Below are 24370 nucleotides of genomic sequence, written 5' to 3' on the forward strand. Positions count from 1 at the left end.
TCTGCTATCAACTAGCGCTATTACCAGAGACCAAACGATAGACCGTTCGACGAGGAGGTTGCAAAAGGTGCCATTTCATAGTATATCCCGTAATGTTTAGGACTGCATGGGGTACTTTTGCGCAGAATATACACTACAATGTGTATGATTCTCGTTAAGCAATGAATATTTTACAGCTTCTTCTATGCTGGACCAATAAGCTCTCTGGACCGCGCGACAGAAATATTTCAAGCATCACTTGCTCTTTGGAAACCCTACGAACGTCCGCGCTGCTCAGATATAATAGTGTAAATTTATGCTTACGTGATATCAATCGTTAAATAAAAAATGGCGTCTTGGATTTTTCAAAGTTCATAACTTTTGAGGAAGGCGAACAGGTCGTAACTGATTGAGCTGTATAAGTTCAAGTCCATTTGACTGAACATGTGCTCTGACAAAGAGAAGTGGCAATACCCGCTGAACCGGAACTAGAAAAGCTCAATGACTAATTTGCAGGACTGCGTTATGACTCGCTGAAAAAGTCTCTTTGCTGGCTCTACATGCGATTAGATATGGTGTTCTTTGCAGCTTGGCTCTGACTGATAATAAATATACTAATGATAATGATTTAAAATCGTTTTCTTAATGTCGATGTATGTTTAGCCACTAATGGTCCATATCTAGTACTATGTATACCTATATGTACTTCTGATATAATCTTATTGCTTCGTTACGGCCCCCTTAGAGGTCTTGTCGAAGCTCTGTTCTTGCGTACCAGTTCATAGCGTAGCTATCTATAAATAAACCATTACCAATGCGTCTGATTAATTTGACGAAGCCTATGCTACCCTGTTTAGCCCGTTTGCCGTCCAAGCCTGCTGTTATACAAATCGGCTTGTGTTCAGAGCTCGCATATCTGAACTGCTACAGCACGTATGGTGGCAGTAGTAATTGTGACAGCATAGTCCGAAAGTCTCAGCCAATCATCTATCATAAAAAGGGTGAACGGCTCCTCTTAGGCTGTCCGACCTGATCACAGATAATGGGGTACCAAGTGCGTCAGGAGGGCAGCAGCGAGAGAAAGCGACAAACTTCGTAAAGAGTACAAGCGGCATGGTTAAAGCTGTCTTCGGCAATCACACAAAGATAGCTAGGTTTTGCAGAGATAAAAATGCGAAGTAATATCTTTTTTTCGTCCAAACAACCTACCTGCTAGTATGCTTGGTTATAGTGTATTATATTTTACGTATCAGTCTTATGGATTGAGTTCGTTGACATTCTTGCAACGATATTCACAACGTAGGTACGCGCAGCGGAAGCCCTAATAGTCAAAGTGAGATGCTCTTGTTTGTATAACGGATAGGTGTAAATGAAATTCGTATAATTACGTGTTCACTAGTCAAGCAGTCGCCGTGTGGTATCAATCCACTTTGGCAGAGAAAAAAAATAAACATGAATTGCTGCCCATCGGACATTTTTTGCTGTTCCCATCGTACGGGAAAGGAGAACACTACAGGCTTAATAGAGTCTTCTAGGGATTCCTTCTAGGGATTTTGCTATAATCGTCCTTCTTGTCTCCTTCATATCTCTAAGCCTCCTCTTCCCGTTAGTCGTATCTCTCTCTCTCTCTCTCTCTGTTGGATTTTGTAGAGTCTCTTGACCCAATGGAATTCATGGTAATTCATATTGTCATTACTCACCAGGTGTCACTACCTCTAGAACTGGTCAGATTATCGTCATTAATATAAGCAGCATTATCATTGAAATTCATGCTATTAACACATGAGCGCCTCCGCTATACTGTTATTATCGGGTTGAGCAAATGTCTCTGTTTCCTTTTCCTCGATTCTCTTACGGTTTTGCTTCGTTCGTCCTGCTCGTCCCTAACTATAGTGTGCAACTGTCCCATTTGGTTTTTCCCACTACTGGTGTGTTTCGTCCTCCTTCAGCTCAACGTATGTCCTTTTTCCTTCGAGAAAAGACTGACAACCAAAAGCTGAGAAGAGCTTGGTACATGTCCAGTTAGAGGATACTCCTAGATTCGTGGTTCTATGCCATATAGACCGCCTTTACCTTTCTTTGTTTCTCCCAACCTACGTTTCATTACAACCAGTACCCCCCGTCGACCATCCCGCACGCTGATCAACTTTTTCGTTGCTAACATATTTCTGGTAGCTTTTCCATCGACTGCGGTACCGTTCCTCCCCAACTGCGTCTCCTTTTTACGCTGTTACCCCCTCCAAGTTTTGTTCGCTTCAGCTCGTTCATTCGTTCGCACCAAGATCGGTCTAGTTATCTGCACGATGCTGAGCTTTGCCCTCTACTACCCAGCTGCTCTAATCAACGAAAGAATAAGCTGATTTTTGCAATGACACTACGTTATCGCTGGACGCGAAGCGTATCGTGCGAAAAACGCACTGGTCCAATCTGCACCGACCGCTAGCCCCGCTCGTTTCGTCGTCGTTGTTGTCTACCGCCTTTCTACCACCATGGTCATCGTCATCATTGGTTCTAACAAATTATTGCCGGGTGCAAGCAGGAGCAAGCGCGTTATCTGATCAGTGCGATACGTCATCATCATCATACGATGACTGAGTGAGTTCGGTAAGAAGCTTACTTGTGCTGCCAGTACTAGTAGAATTACGTGCAGCACGCCGTACAGAGCCATACAACGGGCGAAACAGGGCGGACAACGCCATGCCAAAAACTACGAGTGAGCTAGTAATTTGCCTAACGAAAAAAGAGAGAAAGTAAAAGGATTAGAAATAGGAAAAATAATTATGGTAGTCGACAGCGCACGATAAACGGTGATTGTCAATTATTGCGTGGCCATGTCATACACCGACATTTGTATGTTTTCTCGTACGCAACAACAGGAGCCGTGTATGATAACTACGATAGTTCAAAATCTCTACGAAAAATGTTTAGAAGTACATAACAAGGAACGGTGCTATTCTAGCACGCTTCACGTGTGACGGTCAAATTTTAATCAAGATCCACTTAGAACGTTATAAATGAACACTAATTCTAATTTTATCACACACACATATATATATTAGTGTTTTCTTCATACTATTGAATGGTTGGGACTATTCAAAAACAAGTATAACCTTGATACTTGCCAGTTACAAATGTAAGTTCGAGGTGGCTATGAGATGTTCTGTGGGTATGTGCTTGATATTGGGTCTCGTTGTGTATGAGGTCTCTTTATCACTATCTATCAGATTCGTCAGTACGCTCACACATCACTAACGTTGGGTGAAGCCACTGACGTTTGTATCATCGAGTCCACACCTGCAGTCACGCAATAATAGATAGATTTCGCAGAGATCTTAATCTAAATGCAGCGCCTGTTAGGCGGAAGGGTTTCCTTTGTGATTGAGAGTGACTCGGCAATCTTTCTTATGCTAATTAGGTAGGTGCTTCATCTGAATAGCTCCAACTGCCATTAATGTTCGACAGAGTTATAAACCTTGCGAAAGTTTATCTGTTCTATTTATCGAAAACTATCAAAACAGCACCATCTGACGTAAAAGTGCATCAAATGCCGCTCATCATATGAAACTTCTTCAAAACGATGCTGCCATTCGTTCAGTCTTATAGATTTCGTAGACGCTGGTAATTCAACGACTAAGGTTAGAAACTAAAAAATTATTGCACTGTCTCTTCTTCAAGCCTTACCTATTCCAGTCAGCCTATCTAGGACAATAACATCAACAACGAAAACGAAGTCCGCTGGAGTCAGACGCTGATAGTTAGGAAGAGCGCCGATGGTACAGAATGGAAACTGATCTTAGGCCTGATTTCCTTTTTGTCGACATAATACTCACTCAGTTCAGTGTTCGGCTAATTTGTGCTTAAACAACACTTTGTTCTATTCTATTAGAAAAAAACCATTTCTCTTACCTCGCGTACGTCACTTGACAACGTAGCAATCTGTTCTGCCCTCCTCGTTAAAAAATACGGGCTTCTTTTTATTATAGTATGAATTGTTTGTGCCGATATGAGGCGCAAGAGAAGGGCCCGCTTAAATATATCAACAGCGCTGCTAACGTTAACGGCTGTGTGCTTCTGACGCCGTCCACGAAGCCGGAACGTCAAGACAGCGAGGCCTCTTTACACCGCGATGATTGTCTCGGTTTCGCAACGGCAAGCGTGCCTATAGTCCTGTTTAGTGGAGGCGACGCCGAGGACGGCAGCTATATATATACTCGACGTCATGTTAACGCACCGACAAGACATTCAATAGACACTTGGCAGAAAGTCTCTCGCTATCGCTGGCTGCTTATCTCATGTGTATAACATCGATATTATACTCACCGACCGCACGCTCTTTCTACCAAATAGGTATCTAACACAATTCGCAACTACTACTAGCTTTTACGGACGGACATAACTTAAATCCTTGGCTAACAGTTTTACTTTTACACGTCAGACTCAAATCTAATACGTCGCTGCGATGTCTATGGACGGTATGTGGTGACCAGCGATCCCTTTTAAAGAATATGAATTTAGAAGCGAAAACGCAACTCGCCGTTTTACGGTACTGTTCAAGTGTGTAAAGGTTAGTTTAGGCAATAAAGGTCCGTATAAACCAGACCTTAGATTGTAATTAGATTTCGCTAACGGGTGTGAGGTGTAGCCTCTCTTACACGTGTATATATATTACACTAACATGTACACTATGAGTATTACAACAGGATCTTGACCGGCTTAAAAATCCGCCTGTATGTGATTCTGGATAAAATATGTTTGAGTTACTACAGGCAAAGCCGGTCTAACTGCCACAGCAGGTGGATTGAGGTACAGTGTGAAGGCTGCCCGATAATCAGCAAAAAGTCCAGCTGCAATTGATAATACATTATCTATGAGAATGTCTGCCATTAGGGAGGAATTGTGTTGCCTGGAGCTATCAGTCATAAAGTATTTCCATCAGACCACGATGCGCATATAATACAACAACAAGCACATTTATAAGATGCTGTAATACGCACAATATAACAAAGCACCTTTACTGCCGTTCTTCTGACTAAAATGGAGACAAATGCACGACTGTCATTTCAGTTCACGCCTTCCTTTTTCGAAGCTTCAGGCTTTTTTTGTTTGGCTTTAGCATCATATGTTAGGGCACTAGCGTCATAAGGCTAGGCCCGGTAAGGTTGTACATAAAGCTTTATATGCTGTGGACTATCTGCCACTGCGATTGGTTTGGAACTTGGCTGCCGAAAGGATGGAAAGTCTGCTAAACACTTTCCACCTTCGATATGCACACGCTTATAGTATGTACTAACGGGATCGGTTATAATATACAGTGAATTTTTCATCTACATATTACAATATGGCCATTGTGTGGTATCTGAACGACGCTCAGACACAACAATGCACGCGACTGTAACTACGTAATGCAGATACTCTATTTTACAATATTATGCCAAGTGGTGGTACGCACTGGACCGTATAATACGGTATTAGGTTCTTTCATTTGTTCACATTTAACGTGAAGCCCTATACCGTGCTTAATGATTTTAAATAAAAAAGTGAAAAATGATTACGTGCGATGACCAGGGCATCGCGCATAAGCCGGCCTGGCCCGGACGAGCATGGTACATTTAGGCTCTATTGTTAGTGTGCGCCGTGCGTCATTTGTGTCTCTGTGAGCCTCTTTTTAAGCGACCGCTCCTACTAACGCCGCTGCTCCACGATTATCCCCCCACTCGCTCTACCATGAACTATTCCCCCATCCTGGCACTAAACCGCGTTTCTCACGTTTTTCCCTTACTCTCTCGCCCTTGCTTCCTCGTGCTGCAGTTCTCCTTTAAGTTTTTCCATAGATGCTGAATTCTCGTCTCGCTGTGCCTGCGCTCCGTCTCTGTTCCCTGTCTCGTTGGTGTTGCTTGCAAGTTTTCTCGTAATGGCCTTTGTCGCAGGCGGCCATCATACCGACTGCTGGGTCCATCGGCTAGGCGAGCTAACTATTCGAATCGTACGCCAAACGCGCGCGCGGACCGGAACCGGAAGCGAATGTGGTGTTGTCTGCTTCCGGAGCATGTCTATGGACGCACTCGGTGCTGCGGCCGTAGCTTGTATGCCGCTTGCCGGCAGGGCCGTGGCCGTCCTCACGCCGGTATCTGCGTCCATCTGAGAGTAAGCGCTAGGAGTTTGCTGCGTAGGGGGCAAAGGAAGGAGGGTGAAAGAATGCTCTCGACAGACAAGGCTAAAATGGTTTCTAGGAACCCGCTTTATTAGCCAAGTTTGCGGCGTGATCTTTCTGTTCTCTGCCTGGTAATAGATGCATGTACAGATGTGTCCATAGATGGAGCGTTTATTCAAGGATTTGTTGCTGGGCTAGGTAGAGCTGAGGTAGACGACAGGGGGTTGTGTTGTAGCGGTTTACGGGTGGTGCCACAGTAGATCCGAACCGATCTGGAAAATACGGACATCTGCGAGGATGTATGTACCGTATATGTGGCATGAGGTAATAATACGCCAGCCTCGTTTGCAACTAAGCGGCATCCGCGCCCTGTCAAAAGGCAACAATGGCTTTCCCGGCTAACTCGGGCCTTTTCTAAACTTTGAAACTCTTCCACCTTATTTCCTTCCTTCGTTCTCTTATACAGCGTCGCCTGTTGGTTCGGTGGCAGCAAACCGATTCTCACGAAGCATAATCATCTCCCGCTGCGTTGTTCGGTGCGGAGTTGAGCACACCGTTGCACCACTGGCTAATATGTGGCATCGAGCGCCCCCGCCTGTAACTACGGCCAAAGCAGGAAAGCCTCCACATGTCTGCGTTTAAAACACCGTTCGAAACCCATCGTTCTGTTCTTCACGATTCGTCCTCGGTTGCTGCCTCCTTTTTCCCATTCAACCTCGAAAAGGTGTCGCCTATCCGCCGACACCATTACCATCATCCTATGGGTAAGACATTATGGGAATTCATTCCAAAGAGGTAAACGGCACGAGGACAGTAAAAAGCAATGATATGGAACGAACAAGAAAGACTGCATCATGCAGGTGACTATGTATGTGCTATTTATCTGCGCAAGAAGAAGCAAACAAGGGATCAAAAGCGCTTTTGAGTACGGTGAAATGCCCAAAGTAGATAGATGTTAAATAGATCGATACCTATCACCGGTAGTAAGTAATGTGGTGGTGCATAGAGCTTCTCCCACTTACGCGCGCTGGCAGCCCGTTAGCACCCCCCAAACGCCTAATAACGTTTCAAGTTTGGGTTCCCTGCGAACATGTGAGAGCGATCTGTCAAGACCGTCATTGGGTGAAATCAATAAAAAAAACATGCGCACTTCTGCGTACACTGGGACAACTAAATACAGTAACTGTCGACGAGCGTAGCATTGACTGCCAACATCCTTAATATAGGCATCTCGTTGGAGGCTACCGATGATGAGGAAGCGATAATCGCGCGCTGCTGTCAGGAAATAGGGCTGTGTACTGGTGAGGAAATGCTCACTTCAGTTCTCAAATGATGGCGATACCGAATGCTGTGCAAAAGCGTCAGTCGAACGCTTGAAGAGAACGGAAAATTGATGCACCCGAAAAATCCAGTTGTTCTGCCGGTCGCCTGGTCGCACTGTTTTTCAAAGACGAAATTGACAGTAGCACACCCATACACCTCAGTGTAATCCTGGCCGTGGACCGACGGCCTCCCCGGGCTCTCTGGTTCCGCCGATGGTAACTCACAAACCTTGACTATCCTTTTACCGGTCGCGCTATGCCACTCGATGCTTACGCTTTTATCTCGAATAGCGCACCTAGCAATAGACACCAACTGGTAATACATATACGTCGTTGCAGCAATGAAGTGTCATGTTTTGCCAAATAAACGCTTACCTGAGTAAAACTTTACAATGTAGAAATAGGACAGTCTATGAGGAAGGACGTAGTGTATCCCAGGTGGAGCAACGTCGGCAGGCATCCCCTTCATTATTCATCGCCGTTGCCCGTCCAGTCACTTACTCCGAACAACAACGCGCTGCACCTGTTTCCTTTTCTAAAGATTCGGAATCGAAGGGCTAAAATGGAAAGAATCTGAAAAGGGGAAGAAAACACGCGCGCGCCGAATGCGTGAGAGACACATGATGCTATGTCTGTGTCACTCAGACATTTGCTTCACATAATCTCCCGTGCTCGGACGCTAGATTCACTTTGGTATAAGTGTGCGAGTCGTTGCAATTTATATTTTACGTCCATGGATATAACATATGTAGGGGATATCTTGCTATATGCAGGTAAATATGTTTGTGTCTGTAAGAGCTATGCGTACGGTACATAATCCGAAATCTCTGATTGTTTACAACGAACAGCCGTCCTTGAATTGTTGCCCGTCGGGGGTGCTGGGAGAATACCGCATGAGTGAGTTGTGTTTACAGCCCTTGCTTGTCATGACTGTTGTCCATCCGTACTGTTTAAACATATAGCAGCCATACGTACATGTCTGCGTACCTGCAAGCACCCATGAACAGCGTGACGTAGTTATTCATCGCCGCATTTTGCATCCATTCCGATTTGCTATCATCATAGTTCCACTATGCATTTTACTTTGCCATGTTTCTCCTCCTTTGTGTTCTATAACGGCAATGCTTTTGTCCATGCAGCTCGTCGTCGTCGTCGTCGTCGTCGTCGTCGTCGTCGTCGTCGTCGTCGTCATCCCCGTTCTTCGTTGACGCGCATGGACACGGAACAGCGGCGGCAGTAGCTGCAGCAGGAGCGCGAACGCAGCGGAAGCGTCTCGGCGTCACCAACATAACATGGCTTATGTACCCTTTGAATACGGTCAACAAACAAGCAGCAGTAGTGATATGAACGGCAGATGAGTTTGTGAATGTTATCAGAAGAGAACGATGACAGGGGGGGGGCCGAGGACGGAGAAAAAGAAGCTTCGATGTTGTTCATATCCGCCAGTTTCGCTGGCAGCTTGCTCAGCGAACGACAGAAGCGGCTGTCTGCAATCGCAGCGTCAGTGGGCCCACGACGCCACTACTAGCGCCGCTTGCGGATGCTCCGTCGCAATTTCCGCTGCGCAACAAGAACAGCAGCAGAACCTGCCTTGTACGAGCCCCCCAGCGCCAAATTCCCCAGCTACGTTACTCCTCCGAACGCCAGTCCCCTCTGTTGCTAGCATTTTCGCAGTTCTTCACTAGCTCCCTTCTTCTCACTTTCTTTCTGTTCTCTCCTCAGCTGTTTGTTCCATGAAACATGGCCACTTCCAACAACAGCTTCATGTTGTGTTATTGTCGTGGGCGTGGTTATTGCCAACGCTGATGTTGACGCTGTCCAGAAATAGGCACAGCCCTCACTGTAGCCAATCCTTGTCCTATTGTAACAATAATAGCTACTGTCATTCGGCCAGTGCACCGAGTGGCTCACAATAGCAGTTATATGTAGCGCAATGAACAGGATAACGGGTACTGTCACCGCTATTGTTATTACCTTATTACAACTAGTCCTGAACTCACTATCATTTAATTTATCCCTGACTTTCATGAGGTACAAAGGCAGTTATCAGCCTTTAACTACAGCGCACTTTTCGGCAGTGGCGGCAGCAGCTACAGATCAGTGCCAGAACCCCGGCATAGCCATCCACATAGGCTGTAATCGTCGTTGAAAGCCTTCCGAGCTTTTTTCTCCTTGTGACCGCCAGATCGCGCAAAAGGAGAGAAAAGGTGCCGGTTGGTATTCGAAACTTTGCGTCGACTAGCGAATATCGCAATGACGAATATAGCAGAGACATTAACAATGATGGAGGTGGCATTTACACGAGAAAAACGCGAGCAGAAATGTTGACAATGGCACTACATAATAGCTGTTGCTATTGCTCCTACGGATGATAATGGTCATGATGGTGGTGGATACAACTATGGTGCAAAACTTTCGAGCCAACCAACTGTTAGGGGTACTTGGGGGCGGTGAGGTGGCAAGGCGGAGTGAGCTAGCAAAAGAAAGCAGTATCTTGCCATTTTTCAAAGCAGCGTGGAAAAAAGCTTGCCCGATTCGCCCACAGTAACGGATTCCGTCCTGACAGCAGATGCTACTAGTTGACTAAACTGGTAGTGTTACCGGGTGAAGGACGTTGTTCACGCGAACAAACTTCACGATACCACCAAACCTGCTGCAGCTCGGGTTATCATAGGGTCATCATTTTTCTTAGCGTCGATTCTTTGCAGTTTTGTCACAGTGGTGCGTTAGCGTTTTGCTGCCTATCGCTCAGTGCTAGACTATTCCGACCAGACTATGGTCACGTTTCGCTGTTGATCGAACGCACGCGTACAAATAGAAGTCGTAAAAACATTAAACGATAGGGAAAGCGATCGCAAACGTACTAGTGTGATAAAAAGAAAAAGTACAAAACCCAATGATTACAGAACTGTGTTTATAAACTTTATGTTCAAACTACCAATAGGTATCAACTAGAACGAAGCATTTATTTAATACACTATAAATGTGATTAAATTTATTGGGTTAGATAACGAGCTAGATAACTACTTGTGTAGCTCGTCCTTAGACCTCTCTCACAGTGTCGTTAGTTTGCTCACCACAGTGATCACTATAAAAAGCCATATTGATCATAGTTATTATAACGTATCAAGTGTACATTTAATTAAAATAGTCCTCTGCGGAAAAGTCACGCAATCCTTAAACGTAGTCATGATACAACGAGCAAGTTAGAATAAACGGCGTCGCCTAATGAGGGAAATCAGTATCGTGCCGTCGTTTTAATAAAATACTATACTTATTAGGCTAACTTTTCAGCCTTAGGCAAAACTTCGAAATTGTGTTCCCTAAACTATTTCGGTCAGTGTTAATGTAACAATGTTACATAGTTGTCGGCAAAAACAGCACTCTGTGACAACATTTTGAGCTCCACCCAATGACATGGAATTCACATGAGAAAATGTGGGTTTCAACAACGTATTGCACGCTATCTAGGTGGTCCAGTCCAATGCAATACAGGAGTTTACCCTCCCACCCCCCGCCCCCCAAAAAAAACCTATGTCCTTATATGGCCGCACGGGTCCGTGCACATGCGCCGACCTGCCCAACCCAGCGTGTCTTAGCTTAAGCCGTTGCGCGATATACATTCTGTGTATAGCAAATGTTCCAACCGGCAACCAAGCCTGGAGATATAAATGGATGATTATTCAATGCGTGACGTGAACAGCGAAACCTGCCAACATTTCTCCACATACACATTTATGCACAGCTTCGCTGTAGAGGCACCGCCTTCTTTAGACACTCCCATTAAACAGATGGACGCTTAATGCGAATATTCCCAATGGCATGTACATGGACCCACTTCGTAATGGGTCCTTGAAGGAGAATTATTATATTTTGCTGCGATCTGTCAGTAAGCATCGCACAACCGGATTCTACAGTCGTCTGCGATCTTGTGAGACGTGTACTTACCTTTGGTTAGGTCCAATAGAAGCTATCAATACCTATTCGCCCTACGATCTTCTGCAGTGGTGGAACTTTATACATTTATATATAAGGCAATGCTTGAGTTAGGTCAAACACCAGCTTGAACTAATTAGAGCGTTAGCTTGGTGGGCTTTCACGATGACTTTTGTGGCGTTGTTTTCATTCGCCCGTACCGACAAAGCCGTTCTTTCCTTTGTGTTGCTCGTTTTGCGTCGGCGGTTGGATCGTTTACGAAAAATTGTTCGTCATGGCGTAAACTCGTCCTCCCTCATAGGTCGACTTACATGGTATCACCTGTCGCTGCTTCAAACTCGTGGCAACAACTTCTACGGCTTCTCAGCTACCACAACTGCTAGAGCGGTCGAAGGTCCTTCCAGTATGGAAGGGCGGCGGTGGTCTCTGGTTACTGCTTTAACTTCAGCTGCTGCAGCTGCCGCTTTTGGAAGATGAGCATGGGTTCAGTGAGACGATGGCCCCCAGGTCGCTCAGCCAACATGTTCAGTCCTGTGTGCGTTTGTCGTTGTTGTCACATCTTCGTTCTTCACTTCTCAAATCTTCTTTCTCCTCCTTTACTTATTCCTATAGAGGGAACTGCGGAGTTTTGCTATGACAGAACGAGACCTGTTTGTGGGACTAGAGGCAAGATCAGCGGGTGCTCCCACTGCTGCTGTTGCTGCCCCTGCTGCTTGTGCTTCGCTCGGAAAGACAAACTTTTCCTTCGTACTTGCTCTTTTAAGAATCTCTCTGTTGTTGTGTGCAGTGGTGGTATTTCTGTTGATGCTCCTGTTATTATTATTGCTAGCTTTATAGACTTTGCTGTTTTCGTTAGCGAAGACAGCGACTGCTCAGCTCACCTTCTGTTATCTTATCTCTTCTGTTTGGCCTTTAACAGCCATCGTCATTCTTGCATTTGCTTTCAAGGACTGTTATTATTATTACATACATGTAATCATGGGCGTGTGTTCAGCTGCATGTTACTGCGCCCAGCGACCACCTCCCTATTTAAGGCATGCATTATACGGGGACGGCATAGTAATGACGGGACAAACGAATAGTGAAAGAGCTGTACTCTAAAGAATTAAAAGGAAGAAGAAATAGCTACGTTTATATAACGTGGTCATGAACGAGAGCATTGGTCTAACAAAATCCATCCGCCTGCCACGGCCTTTAATTCGGAAACATAATGCGGATTATGTGTTTTGAGCTTATACAATGCGCCCGAACGGGCCAAATATATATATATACCTCGTAAATTTCCACTTTATCTACCGACACCCGTTCTGGATTCAGTTAGGTAACAACCAGCAAGCTTTCCTTGTGGCGTACCGGTAGTTGAAAGCTTTGCTTTGTTATCTAAGCTTGTTTCAAGCTGTGCGTTGGAAACATTGACCCACTAAATCTAAGTATGTTGGCACAGAATGTAGTTGTAGGGAAGCGGGTGGCAATGTTTGTTGTTGTTTTGTTCCTTCATAGGTGTGCTGGCGAGTCCTTTTCACCTCTCCCAGCCCATTGCCCAAACACGCACCTGCGCCATCCGTTCAATAGAGATAAGGCCAAATCGGATGAAATCAGTCTGTTAATATACTACCAGGGGGGGATATCACACACACAATTTCAACCACCCAATCCTCTGCCGCTTGATATTGTGGGCATCTGCACCTCTACAGAAATCCACAATCAGCACGATAACACAACAGGATAAAGGATCGTACTATAGTTCCCCTACCTGCTTTTCTTGATGTAGAGCTCTACCCTTCTCAGAGCCAGCGTCACGGAATCTACGACCACTCTCAACCGGTAGTTTCGTTAAAGAGCGACTGAACGTCAGCGTAAAAAGCTCACCAGAACACTAGCGATCGTTTACAAAGGGGCAGTAGCGCACATTACCCCAGTCACGCTCTATCCTCCTTTACCTTCCAGAGTTGTCTGCGTACTCAAAACTAACCACAGCCTCAATCGCAACCATACAGTGAGTGTAAATTTCTATGAAGTGGTGTACAGGTATTTGGTCACTTTGTCTATTATAGTCTCTTGTAAGGGCTAAAGGGCCGGCATTCACTCCGTTCCTTTTCATATGCATCCCGCTTCCCGAATGGGCCCCATCCAGTGTGCGGTAAGCCCACTATCCATTGGGTCGCAATCCCAACTCACAATCTCTTTGTCTGCTCGCTGTTTTCTCTCTTTAAGAGCTTCTATATATACGCCCCAAACAGGGGCGGTATTATATATTTATACGTTACAGAGATCCTGCTGCCCTCATTGACGAATACTTCCACATTCGGCGTTAGTTCAACTGATAAAGTTTGTTTCATCTTTGATCTATTCCTATGTATATGATACAAATGGTGACGAGAATCTGGAGGGTTAGCACGATAAAAAAGACTACCTCAATACAAGTACACATACACAGATGTACAAATGGCAGCCCCTGTAAGCCTTGCATGATCGGATTTGTGTACCCGTATATATATTAATAGGAGAACTGCTCGAAAAGGCCAACAAAGGCCATACATCATACCGACAACGACTGTACTGATATCACGGTTCTAGTAAATCAAAGAGTAGACAAGGCGCAACGCCAGCTCTATACGCCCTCTATATGGCAACGAACGAATGAACGGCGAAATTAGATCAAGAAGCCTGTCAAAGCAACATTACTCGTTTCATTCTCTCGCAAAGTACCCCCCCCCCGCCCATCGTCACAGACAGGAGGGTTTGTCGCGATAAAAGGCGTTTTAATCATTATCATAGGTATCATCATTATCACTTGGTGTAGCAGCAGCAGAGCGACGTCTAATACCAGGACCAACGGGAATATCACCACTGTCGCTATCAGCATGATCATCGCCATCATCATCGATCAGATGGTCGTGTGGCTGCTGAATGAGAGAAACGAATGAATGGAAAAGTGGCAGGGGGAGAATACGCCGGCAGTCGGTTAGGATCGGCGCTTGAATGCGGCGTATATGTCTCGTCCGCCAACCAATCTGCGCAGATGTATGAAGATAAAAGCGGGTCAAACGTGGGTTAGCCGACCGGTATGATTTTAGCCGATTTGCAACAGCAGCAGCCGCCACAACGGTGGTGGTGGCGGCGGCGCAGCGGCATCACCTTTCGAGACCAATGGGATTGTGTGGCAACGTAGGCGGAAGAAAGGCCTCGGCCCTGGGGCTGAGTGGCCATTTTAACAAAGTAACGACCCCAAGGGGCTCGTTGAGTCTTACTGCACCACCGTCAACAACAGCGAGCGGGCAAACGCGTAAGTATCGAGCGATCGTCTGACATCTATCGACAACAAGCAGGCGGGGCGATGCAGTCACTAAGAGCAGTACGGCCATACGATGAACACAAACTTCGCTTTTATCTATAGACACAAATAGGTGAGAAGTTTGTGTGCACAGCAAAAAACTGAAAAGATTAGGACAAGATGACTACTCGAACGTACGGCTGCTGCCTTGCCGTTGCTGTTCTGTTCTCCTTCGAACTGACCGCCTACTCACTCGTTGGCGTGGTCCATTGGCCTTTGTGCCATTGGCAGGACACTGCCGCACAATGGCAGTCTTGGGGATTGAAAGAGAACAAAACTTGTTTTTTGCGTCGGAAAGTGTACTGACTGCCGAAATCTGGAGACGAGAAGAAACGGGGGAGGGGGAACTGGAACGAAGGCGCTCGGAAAAAGTGATATGGAATTTCAGTCGCAGGGTTTGGCCTGGCAACGTTCTACTGGGATAAACGAAAGAAAATGGCTTAGAGAAGTGGTCAAGATTCGTACTCGGGGGAACTGAATGCGCAAGCAGCTATGGTATCGGATTGATGACTGAAATATGCCCCAGTAATCGGAACTAAAGGAAATAGATATTGAATACTGCAATTTATGTTAAATGGTCACTGCAGACATTGACAGGTGGACTTTTTGAAACCAGGAAACAACGTTCAACTGCTAATTTCGGCTGCTCATGCCATGTGCGATTTGCCGCTGTCAATAGGTTACCGAATAGAGTACCCAAAGACCTACGTGTCCTATGAAGTATTTTATTCGAACACAGATTTTCAGAAAACGCATATGAACGGTGAATCACCGTTCCACTGTTTATGATAATAACAGACCTGTCGCAGTCTAAGCTAACAAGCAAATATTACAAAATAATAAAGGATCTACCTGTGCTGTCTGTTATTGATCTGTATGTAAAATGTTTAGTCTATTGGCCATACTGTTAACTTCTATTAACGTATTGTTTATTACTGCTCTTTCAGATGTGATGTAATCTATAAACATCACCATCAGCATGAGGGCTATCGTAAGTAACCATTAGATATAGGTCTTCGTGTACATCTCGAGCTGGACGCATATGATTTAAGTAACTGTACTGTTGTACGGAACTCTTTGCTAGCCTTTCGTGGGCTAGATAGTTAATTCTGTTGCAGATACTATCGCTAAGTGAAATCCTTTCGGCATGTTGCATTTCTATACCTTTTTTATGCACAGCTATTGATTTAACACCGAAAAACTTGAACGAGTTCCATGTTGAGAGAGCTACTTTCAATCGGTTTTGGTCCCTCTAATAAATGATTAGTAAGTCAAGTTCTATCAGTTGTTATGATAACGCGCTAATAATTTATGTAAGCTGCATAGAAGATTAAACATCTTGTTCACTATAAGAACGCTATTGTTAGTTATAAAGTCACTCTATGTTGAAATCGAACGTGTTCTTATGCGTTGCGCACGCACAACATCCCATTTCTCCCTTCCAGCCAGTGCACACGTGCACACTGCATGCAAGGGAGAAAGGCTACATTGCAATCCATTCGAAAGTCGCTAGCGACAATGAGAGAGCACGATTTTTGTATCTCTAAAGTATCAAAGCTGCTGGCCTTCGTTTGCAGTACCTTGATTTCATATTGTTTTGACCGGCCTCATTATCGTCTTCGCCATGTTGTAAATGTATCTACTGCTTTAACTAGGCTCTACCAGTGCGTCAGGTAAAAGCGCTCGTCGCGTCTACGTTTCGATATATGTTGCACCTTTCTAGAGGTTCGGCCTTCTTTACGTCTGGCTTCTCTGAAATTGTTCCTGCGCAATTTCCAGGATTAATCAAGCAACATGAGCGCAAACTGAAATTCGTGGTTATAACGGCTCGATAACGAACGAAAGCCTGAATTTGTGTCGCAGAAGCTATAAGTGCTACTAGAGTAGACGCGGTGCTACGGTTGTAACGCGGAATGTCTGCAAAGCAAATTTCTTATTATTATTATTATTATTATTATTATTACCGATCAATTTTCAAAGCATTCTAAATAAACCTGATAGACAAATGATGAAATCAAATGACGTCTTAGATACATCGAGTCATTAAAAAATAACGTTAGACTACCGCAGGGGCATATTCATGTCGTAATTGTATATTTATTGTTAATCTACGCATGTTTTATATACAGCCATTAATGTAACAGAAAGGTCATCCTTTCACGGCAATAGTTTATTTGTTTGCACCGCAAATATTTACTGGTCATAGCGTTTTTTAGTGTTATTTACTGGTTGCGTGTCTTAGTGTCTGTTAATTCCGGGTCGATGATTGTCTAACGCCGCCTTTTCCCCTATACGATTTCACAGTTGATGTCTCGGTGGCGTCCTCCCGATGGTTTCCCGGTGGACGTCTGCCGGCCTCTGGCGCAACGACGATGGCAGCTCATTGTACTCTTCACAACTATTTTAGGGATAGCCTCATCGGCCTCCAATTCGCCTTTAAAACTACCGTGTCCGCCGTATACTCAGGTATCTATTTTCCGCTCGGCAGGCGTAATAATAACATATCTGAGACTAGAGAATCTGAAATTTATCGTTTTTTAAAATGCTGTAGTCTGGTTGATAATTGTGCTGGTCGTTTATGACCTTACAATAATTGTTTCGTAGATGTCCATTCTGGTTTAGCGTGGTTCCTTAGCTCAATGTAAGTTCCTTTACGATAGTGTCTAACAAAATAGATCGACTTGTGCTTATACACTGTATTTCATGTGTCCCGGTGGACCTACCAGGACGGCGATATCGTCGTTGACTGTTCGGATCAAGAGTTTGACTATGTTCCACATGTATTAAATCCTGGCTTGGTTCAACTTAAGTTGGTAAACTCACGTATCAAATCAGTTTCTAACATTGACGTCTACGTGAGGTAAGTGAGAATTTGTACAACTTACACGAAATTTAAAACTTAAAAAATATACATATACGAATTAAATAGTGACATAAAGAAAAAAAACTGTACAAATTTATACTTTTTCAGAATGCGCCATTTGGACCTAACGCGGAACTTCTTGACAGCGCTTGGAGAGCCACTCTCTAATTTGCATAATCTCAGCGTCGTAATTGTACGAGAGAACAAATTCACATCTTTACGGAGGAGCGATTTGGCCGGTTTGAGGTAAATGAATTTTCTATTCATGGCGTTTTGGATCTAGCGCAGGTAAAGCATCAAACTACATAATGAGATCTTTAAAATGGCCCACGTACACAATAGATAATAATTCGATATCTATTATTCCACTGTTAAGGTCCTTGACGAGGCTCGACATCGCTAAAAACCATATCACCAGTATTGAGAAGCAGACGTTCATCAACTCGTCACTGGTAGAACTCGATCTTTCGGAAAACAGCCTTAGCGAATTGAGCCAAGGATCACTACAGGTAATACTAGAATTTGGGTTGACAAAAGTGATTAGTCGTATTTACTTATATATCCGAAATCAGGTGCCAGAGAAACAAAATACTAAAAAAAAACCCAATAAAATTCGTAATCTCGAATGGGTTTTCTAAACCTATGCGTTATTACAGTTGTCAATCTCAGATAGTACCAACATGACAATTCAATGGTTCCCTGCAACGGTGATTTTCAAATCATTGATTCGCTCTATTGTAGCAATCCGAGAAAATCCGAAACACTTCAAGACGTAAACTTTCATGATCGCTCTTTAAAGCGAAGTCCATTTGGCTTGTTCAAAATTTGCTCCATGGCCATGAAGAGGCCTGGATCTATCTTCGTATAGGCTGACTTATACTGTGGCCGACCGTTCCGTTGCCCACAGAAAAGAGTAGCCCAAAGGAAAAGAATTCTAGTGCACTTAATACGCCGACGAAGAAATATCATGGCGACTTCTCATGCGGTGGTGCCGTTCTACTTTCTAACTTCGTGTCTCTATGTCGGTATAGATGTTTGACTTCGACCCACACCGAACCAGATGTTACCGGCCTTTACCAATAATATTAACGAGAATGCAGACTTGTTAAAATCTTCATCTACAGCGGACTCGTAATCATATTCATGTGCCTAGTTACCCGTTATATTTATCATTAAACAGCTTGCGGTGATGGAAACCAGTTTGTACGATGTCATAATTCATTTGTTTGCAGGGACTCACGAAACTGCAACGGCTCAATCTGAAGGACAACAAATTTATCACGGTTCCAACCTCATTGACAAAACTTCGGCTACTTAATTATCTTGACCTGTCTTTTAATAGCTTTGGAGATATTCCGGCCGGAGTGCTACCTGACGTGAAGACCCTGCGTCTTGAACGGTTCGTACCAAGCTGCCGACGGTCAAACTATTCTAAGTAAACTTGACAATTCTCTAGATGGCAATAATGTATGATAATTTCTGATTTGAAATTGGCTTACGGGAACTAGCTGAAGCTCGTCATTGGCGATAGAACAGTCTATAAATTTTTCTCTCGTACTTCTACGAGATAATCGTATCACTTAAATTACTAGTAATCTAACGAAGATAAAAATTGAAATACTTTGCAGTTGGCTTCTTGATCTACGACTACTACTCTGAATACTACGGTTCATATATATATATATATGCACATAGATGAGTGAACAGAGTCAATGCTCCCGACCCTCATAGTATATTACGGGTTACGTACATTTTAACGTATCAGCAAAATGATGATCTAAAAAAATGATCTACGTGCTCCGTTACATTCGAACGTTTCAGTTGCGACCTGTCAAATACGTCATTCCTTTATAATTCATCCGCGACGTTCTTAGACATCTCGTCGAACCGCTTCTCCACAATTCCGCGTCCTCTACCGGCTAAACTTGAAACACTCATTTTTGACGCCAATCCGATTCAAATACTTACTGCCAGAAGGTAACTGATCAGCTGAAATAGAGCCCTATTTATGTTATTAATTGATTCCTATAAGTACACAGCGAAGAAGGCACAAACAACGGAGTCTCAAAAAGCTTTACGGGACAACTATACTAGAATGTGCGTGTAGGAGGAATCGTTCGACACTGTATTCATAGATGGATCTGTACCTTTAGGTGCACAGCCGTTTGAAAAACGCGCCAATATTCGAAGTACCTTACCAAGACCGTTTTCTCAATGGTTTGCTATGTCTTTCTACAGCTTATCACATGTACCAAATTTGAGCAACTTGTCCATATCCTCATCTCAAGAACTTCGTTCGATTCACGCCGATACATTTGCGGGCAATAGCGACATCCGCGAAATTCGACTTGAGTCAAATGTGAATTTGAAGGTTCTAGACTCGAAAATGTTCCGCAGTCTGGGAAAACTGCAAATAATTTCTTTTCGAGAGAGCGGCCTCCGTAGCATTGATGCAGGCTTCATGTCCTGGTATCTTCTCAAGCGCGTCGACTTTCGCGATAATCCTTTCAAGTAAGTGCCACTATCTACATGCATAGTTTAAGCGAAACTAAATAAATTGACCTTGAACATTTAGCCAAAAATCGTCTGCTACTACTTTTTCTTTAGGCGTTAATGTTTGCAACGGCAAAAACTGTTTCAATATTTCAGATGCGACTGTTCGCTGAGCTGGCTTCGTGATCTGACGATAGAGTACCTTAACTCTACAGGCAAACCAGCAAACGAAAGGCCTGGTCCGCTTGACAATGAGACCATACATATCAGCTGTGCTGAGCCTACGAAGTTTACAGGTGAACCTCGTTCATAGCGGTAATAATCCTAGTAATTAGTATCATAACACAGTATCTATATAGTATAAATTAGTATCATAACGGTCAGTTACATATATATCATGTCCTAGTTTGGTTCACGTTAACTTCGAGACTATAAATTTCCGGCGGCTGATTCTGTTCGATCTATTTTCGATGTTTTAACACTTGAAGGTCGTAAGCTTTATGAGCTGCCAGCGATAGCCTTCGAGTGCGGAATGTCGTCACTCTTCCTTTCAGTCATTGTTCCATTGGTGATACTAGCCTTATTAGTATCAGTTGGCATCATCACATTCTTGTACTGGAGGCATCATCGTCTTCCCGCTTGGCTGCCGTGTCTGCGTAGCAAGGACAAAACTGCGCCCGTACACAATGGCAGTACAAAACATCAGTACTTGGAGAAGACATATATGGTGCCAGGCGACGATTATGATGGTTCGTAGGGTTGTATCTTATATATACACACACTCGAATTAAGTGCTACGTCGTAGCATGGTCTATGAATGCCTTTTATTGGGTACAACTCGGCTCTAATGATATCGAGCGACTCGTGTTGAAGCCAGCTCCTAATACTGAGACAAGAGTAATCGCCTAAAAATACTTTTTAGAACTTGAATAAAGCTGTCTATTAGCTATCTGTGAGTGTTAACTTCTGCCGAGGATTATATAGTACTTCCATGATTCTTTCCTTTGGCGAATAGATTTTTAAAAAATTTTGCCATTGCTACTTGACCAGGTCAACAAACGGCCAGCTCGAACTATGTCGTTCTACTCATGCAGGCCTTGTGAACATATGCATGTGAAGGATACACGATATATCAATCGTATAGAGCACTTAGTGCACTAATTAATCCTTTCTTTTAAGAACTTTTTCCTTCTTAAAGTATGAAGTCCTTAAAGTATTGTTCGCATTTCCAATATATGTGCACTTATAGTGTTTGAATTCGTAGAAATTATTTTTGCATGATTGTTTCATTGCAGGCATTTACCATCTTCAACGCAATGCTCCGGTTCGATTGATACCCGTTACAGAGTTGTGACCCGAGGACTCTCGGAGATCAATAACATCTGCCGTCTCCACTCTTAGCCCGCAAAGCAGCCAGCAAGACGTTCACCAACACGCCATGGGGTCAACCTTTGCTAACTTGGATGCAAATTATTCAACCACGTTGCGTCCGCGTATCTCCACACTCGATACACATGATGCACCTATATTGGGTGGCCACGTATCGTCATTCGAAAACCACCGTATGAGCACTACAATAGGTGGTCAGCGTGCACCTCTGAGCAGACTGCCAAGACCATTTGGACGACCGCACGTGTTTCCGTCACGTTCGTCTGCTCTTCCTGATGACGCTGGTCAACGACATCAGATCACGATAGTAAATTCAGGTCAACTAGCAGTTAGAGCTGCCGTCACTCCGGGTTCATTGTGCCCACTACGAGGTGTACCCTTAACACCCCGGTTTGGAAATAAGCAGTATCATCAACTTACTGATTCAACGACAGCGAGTGTCGAGTCCAAACCATCACCGTGTCATCTTGGCACTAGCAGAAATCCCATGGGATCAAATGTTTACGATCAAACTGAGGAGGCAATATATGAGCAGACTGGCGATTTTGGTGAAAGTGCGTACAATGATCACAACAGTGTGCAGCACGCTTATGTCACGCTTAGCCCCCAACAGCAGCATCAGCAACAGCAGCAGCAGCAGCAGCAGCAGCAGCAGCAGCAGCAGCAACAAGACACGCACATGTACTCGACCTTAAAGCACTCGCTGTCTAGTGGGGGCGAATCAGCCTCTACGCCACTTACTTCACTCTCATCACTATCCACATATGAGCGAGCACCCTATTGTTACGTGTTCGAGTAAAACAAAAGGTAAAGCTCGGCTTGTGCCTTCCTATTAGACGACGAAAGCAATACACGGTAACCATACAGTCACCATGTGGCCCGTTTCAAAATGGTCAGCTGCTGTCCGTACGTCTGAGACAGCATTAAGCACATAAAACCATCTCTATATGCTAAGATGACGTAGTACTGCGGTAGATCAAAATCGCCACCTATACTGCAACACAAGTGCTGGAGGGTTCGCAAGCAAACAAACCGCTAGTTAGATGTTAACTTGCGCCTTTAGTACTGCCTCACTGAACGATTAGGAGGGAAAGGAGGGCATCATCGCTCGGTCTACTGCGGGCTTTGATGGAAAGGCGGCATTTGTCGCTTAGAACGAGACGGCCAAAGATAAGATGGTTTTTGGTAAAGTTATGTGCGGGTTTTGTTTTAAATAATAAAGGAAACGCATCGCTTTGCTACCAGATTTTTGCCTGATGTACGCTACGATGTATAACGTCCAGACTAAGTTCGATTTCTTAACGGAGACGAAGCTTATGTAAACGTTATTCGGATCGTGGCACAGTTAAACACTACGACTAATTGACGGTCACAATTTTGTCTATCATTAAGGACACCAGAAGTTAATGGGGCATACGGATAGAAATTCGACAAAAGTGTTTGATTATAATTTGGTTGTGGTAGTCGACAACTACTAAGTTACGAGATTGGACAAAGTCGGCGTCGGAACGAACTTCCCACTCGCACAAAACCAAAGAACAAGTCAACAAGTTACCTGCACTGATATGAACGTTGACTATCCTACTTATTTTTCTTTGCAGTCTTGGACAAAGAATGAGCTCTGTGTTGTCACCTATCAGGCTTATTCTTTTGCCCTTTCAGTGTTGTTAACTGTAGTTTTGCCGCATGGACCCACCATAGCAAAGTTGTCCTTTTCTGAATGCTTTCCATAAGCTACTTGATAATATACAATAACACTTGATAATAATTATTATATAATTATAAACAGTACTAGTTTATGTCAAGGGCATCTAAGAAGCTGGCTATTTGCTTTTTGTCAATTTGTCGGACATGAAATAATGATGACAGTTTACTATTATGATACATCAGGCATGATAATAGTAGCGTTCTTAGTAATTTGATGAAAAACTACATTCTCGAAAGTCAATCATAAAATGGGCATTGTAATTTTTTATGGCCGTCGGATAGAGAGGCATTGGGAGTCTGTCGTAACTCTGCACAACTCCGCAATGGGAATGTCAACTGCAATCGCACAGAAGCTCACACCCATACGAGAGGCTGCCACGGAAGTCGAAAACCACACCAGCCAAAGATGTCGGAAGTATCGTCACGTCGGGAAAATGCTGAACGTAGGGAGGCAATTAGCGAATACAATTATGGATACACAAGTACATCCGTAAAGCGAAAGTCGTGCCGTTCAGACGAAGCCACTGATACTTTCTAGACTTAAAGAAGAAATCCGATTTAGCTGGGGCCGATAACAATATACAGTCGGTCGGCTTGCCCCAGTCATTACAACGCTGACTGCGTAAATATGTCCTGCAGCGTATTGACGTCCGCGTACATTCTTTACCAAAATAATATACTTGTACATAAAGTGCAATACAATACGCAGTAGCAGTAATGATAAAAACCGGAATAAGCCAACGGCAGAAGGTCAGAGAGCCAGCAAACAGACGCTGTATGAGAAAGGAGCAATTGCCTCCATAGATACAATAGAGAAAAGCTATCGATTCGACATTCCAACAGCTACTGCAAAAAGATGGTGCACCGGGGAAGTCGCATTGCCTGACCAGACCTGTACGCGATGATGGCGATGAGTTCAATTCTAGCGTGTATAATGTATATCTCTGGACCAAGAGTATCACTATGCAGTTGTAGAGAGGCCAGGGGGTGCCTGTCACTCACAAACAGATATACACAAACCGTATCGAATAAAAATCTTATCTGGAGGTTGTGGCCGGCGCCGCAAGGTGTCGTCACCCGACGAACAATGACAGAAAACTATAGAAAAACCGCTCGTCGTGGTTTCACTGGGTTACTAACAACAAGTACAGTACGGATAATAATAGTATTAGTTAGAATTCTGTATATAATTTATA

At 44.0% G+C, this 24370-nt stretch overlaps 2 protein-coding genes across 3 annotated transcripts in view; both read left to right on the forward strand.

Moving 5' to 3' along the window:
• The window catches only part of LOC111246413 (uncharacterized), a 136843-nt gene extending 114132 nt beyond the window's left edge, over positions 1 to 22711 (forward strand). The window contains exons 2-12 of one of the 2 annotated variants that reach the window (XM_022795963.2): positions 15670 to 15713; positions 17027 to 17188; positions 17449 to 17582; positions 17694 to 17831; positions 17962 to 18094; positions 18818 to 18984; positions 19407 to 19562; positions 19824 to 20096; positions 20235 to 20374; positions 20567 to 20827; positions 21374 to 22711. In XM_022795963.2, the coding sequence (XP_022651698.1) occupies positions 15702 to 15713; positions 17027 to 17188; positions 17449 to 17582; positions 17694 to 17831; positions 17962 to 18094; positions 18818 to 18984; positions 19407 to 19562; positions 19824 to 20096; positions 20235 to 20374; positions 20567 to 20827; positions 21374 to 21432 (1635 nt within the window). In that variant the 5' untranslated portion in view covers positions 15670 to 15701 and the 3' untranslated portion in view covers positions 21433 to 22711. The remainder of the gene's footprint in view (positions 1 to 15669; positions 15714 to 17026; positions 17189 to 17448; positions 17583 to 17693; positions 17832 to 17961; positions 18095 to 18817; positions 18985 to 19406; positions 19563 to 19823; positions 20097 to 20234; positions 20375 to 20566; positions 20828 to 21373) is intronic. The other variant, XM_086985720.1, reaches the window with a different exon arrangement.
• On the forward strand, positions 21517 to 24283 carry LOC147756490 (uncharacterized). Its single transcript, XM_086985725.1, has 2 exons — positions 21517 to 22274; positions 23457 to 24283. Exon 1 carries the CDS (start codon positions 21517 to 21519, stop codon positions 22264 to 22266), a length of 750 nt encoding a protein of 249 aa, XP_086841851.1. The 3' UTR covers positions 22267 to 22274; positions 23457 to 24283.
• The last annotated feature ends 87 nt before the right edge of the window (positions 24284 to 24370 follow it).

Source organism: Varroa destructor, unplaced genomic scaffold (assembly GCF_002443255.2).
Source record: "Varroa destructor unplaced genomic scaffold, Vdes_3.0 BEIS01000003.1, whole genome shotgun sequence".
Taxonomy (NCBI): domain Eukaryota; kingdom Metazoa; phylum Arthropoda; class Arachnida; order Mesostigmata; family Varroidae; genus Varroa; species Varroa destructor.

Coding starts and splice junctions, on each gene's coding strand:
- LOC147756490 (XM_086985725.1), top strand. CDS start 21,517: ATGGGGTCAACCTTTGCTAACTTGGATGCAAATTATTCAACCACGTTG.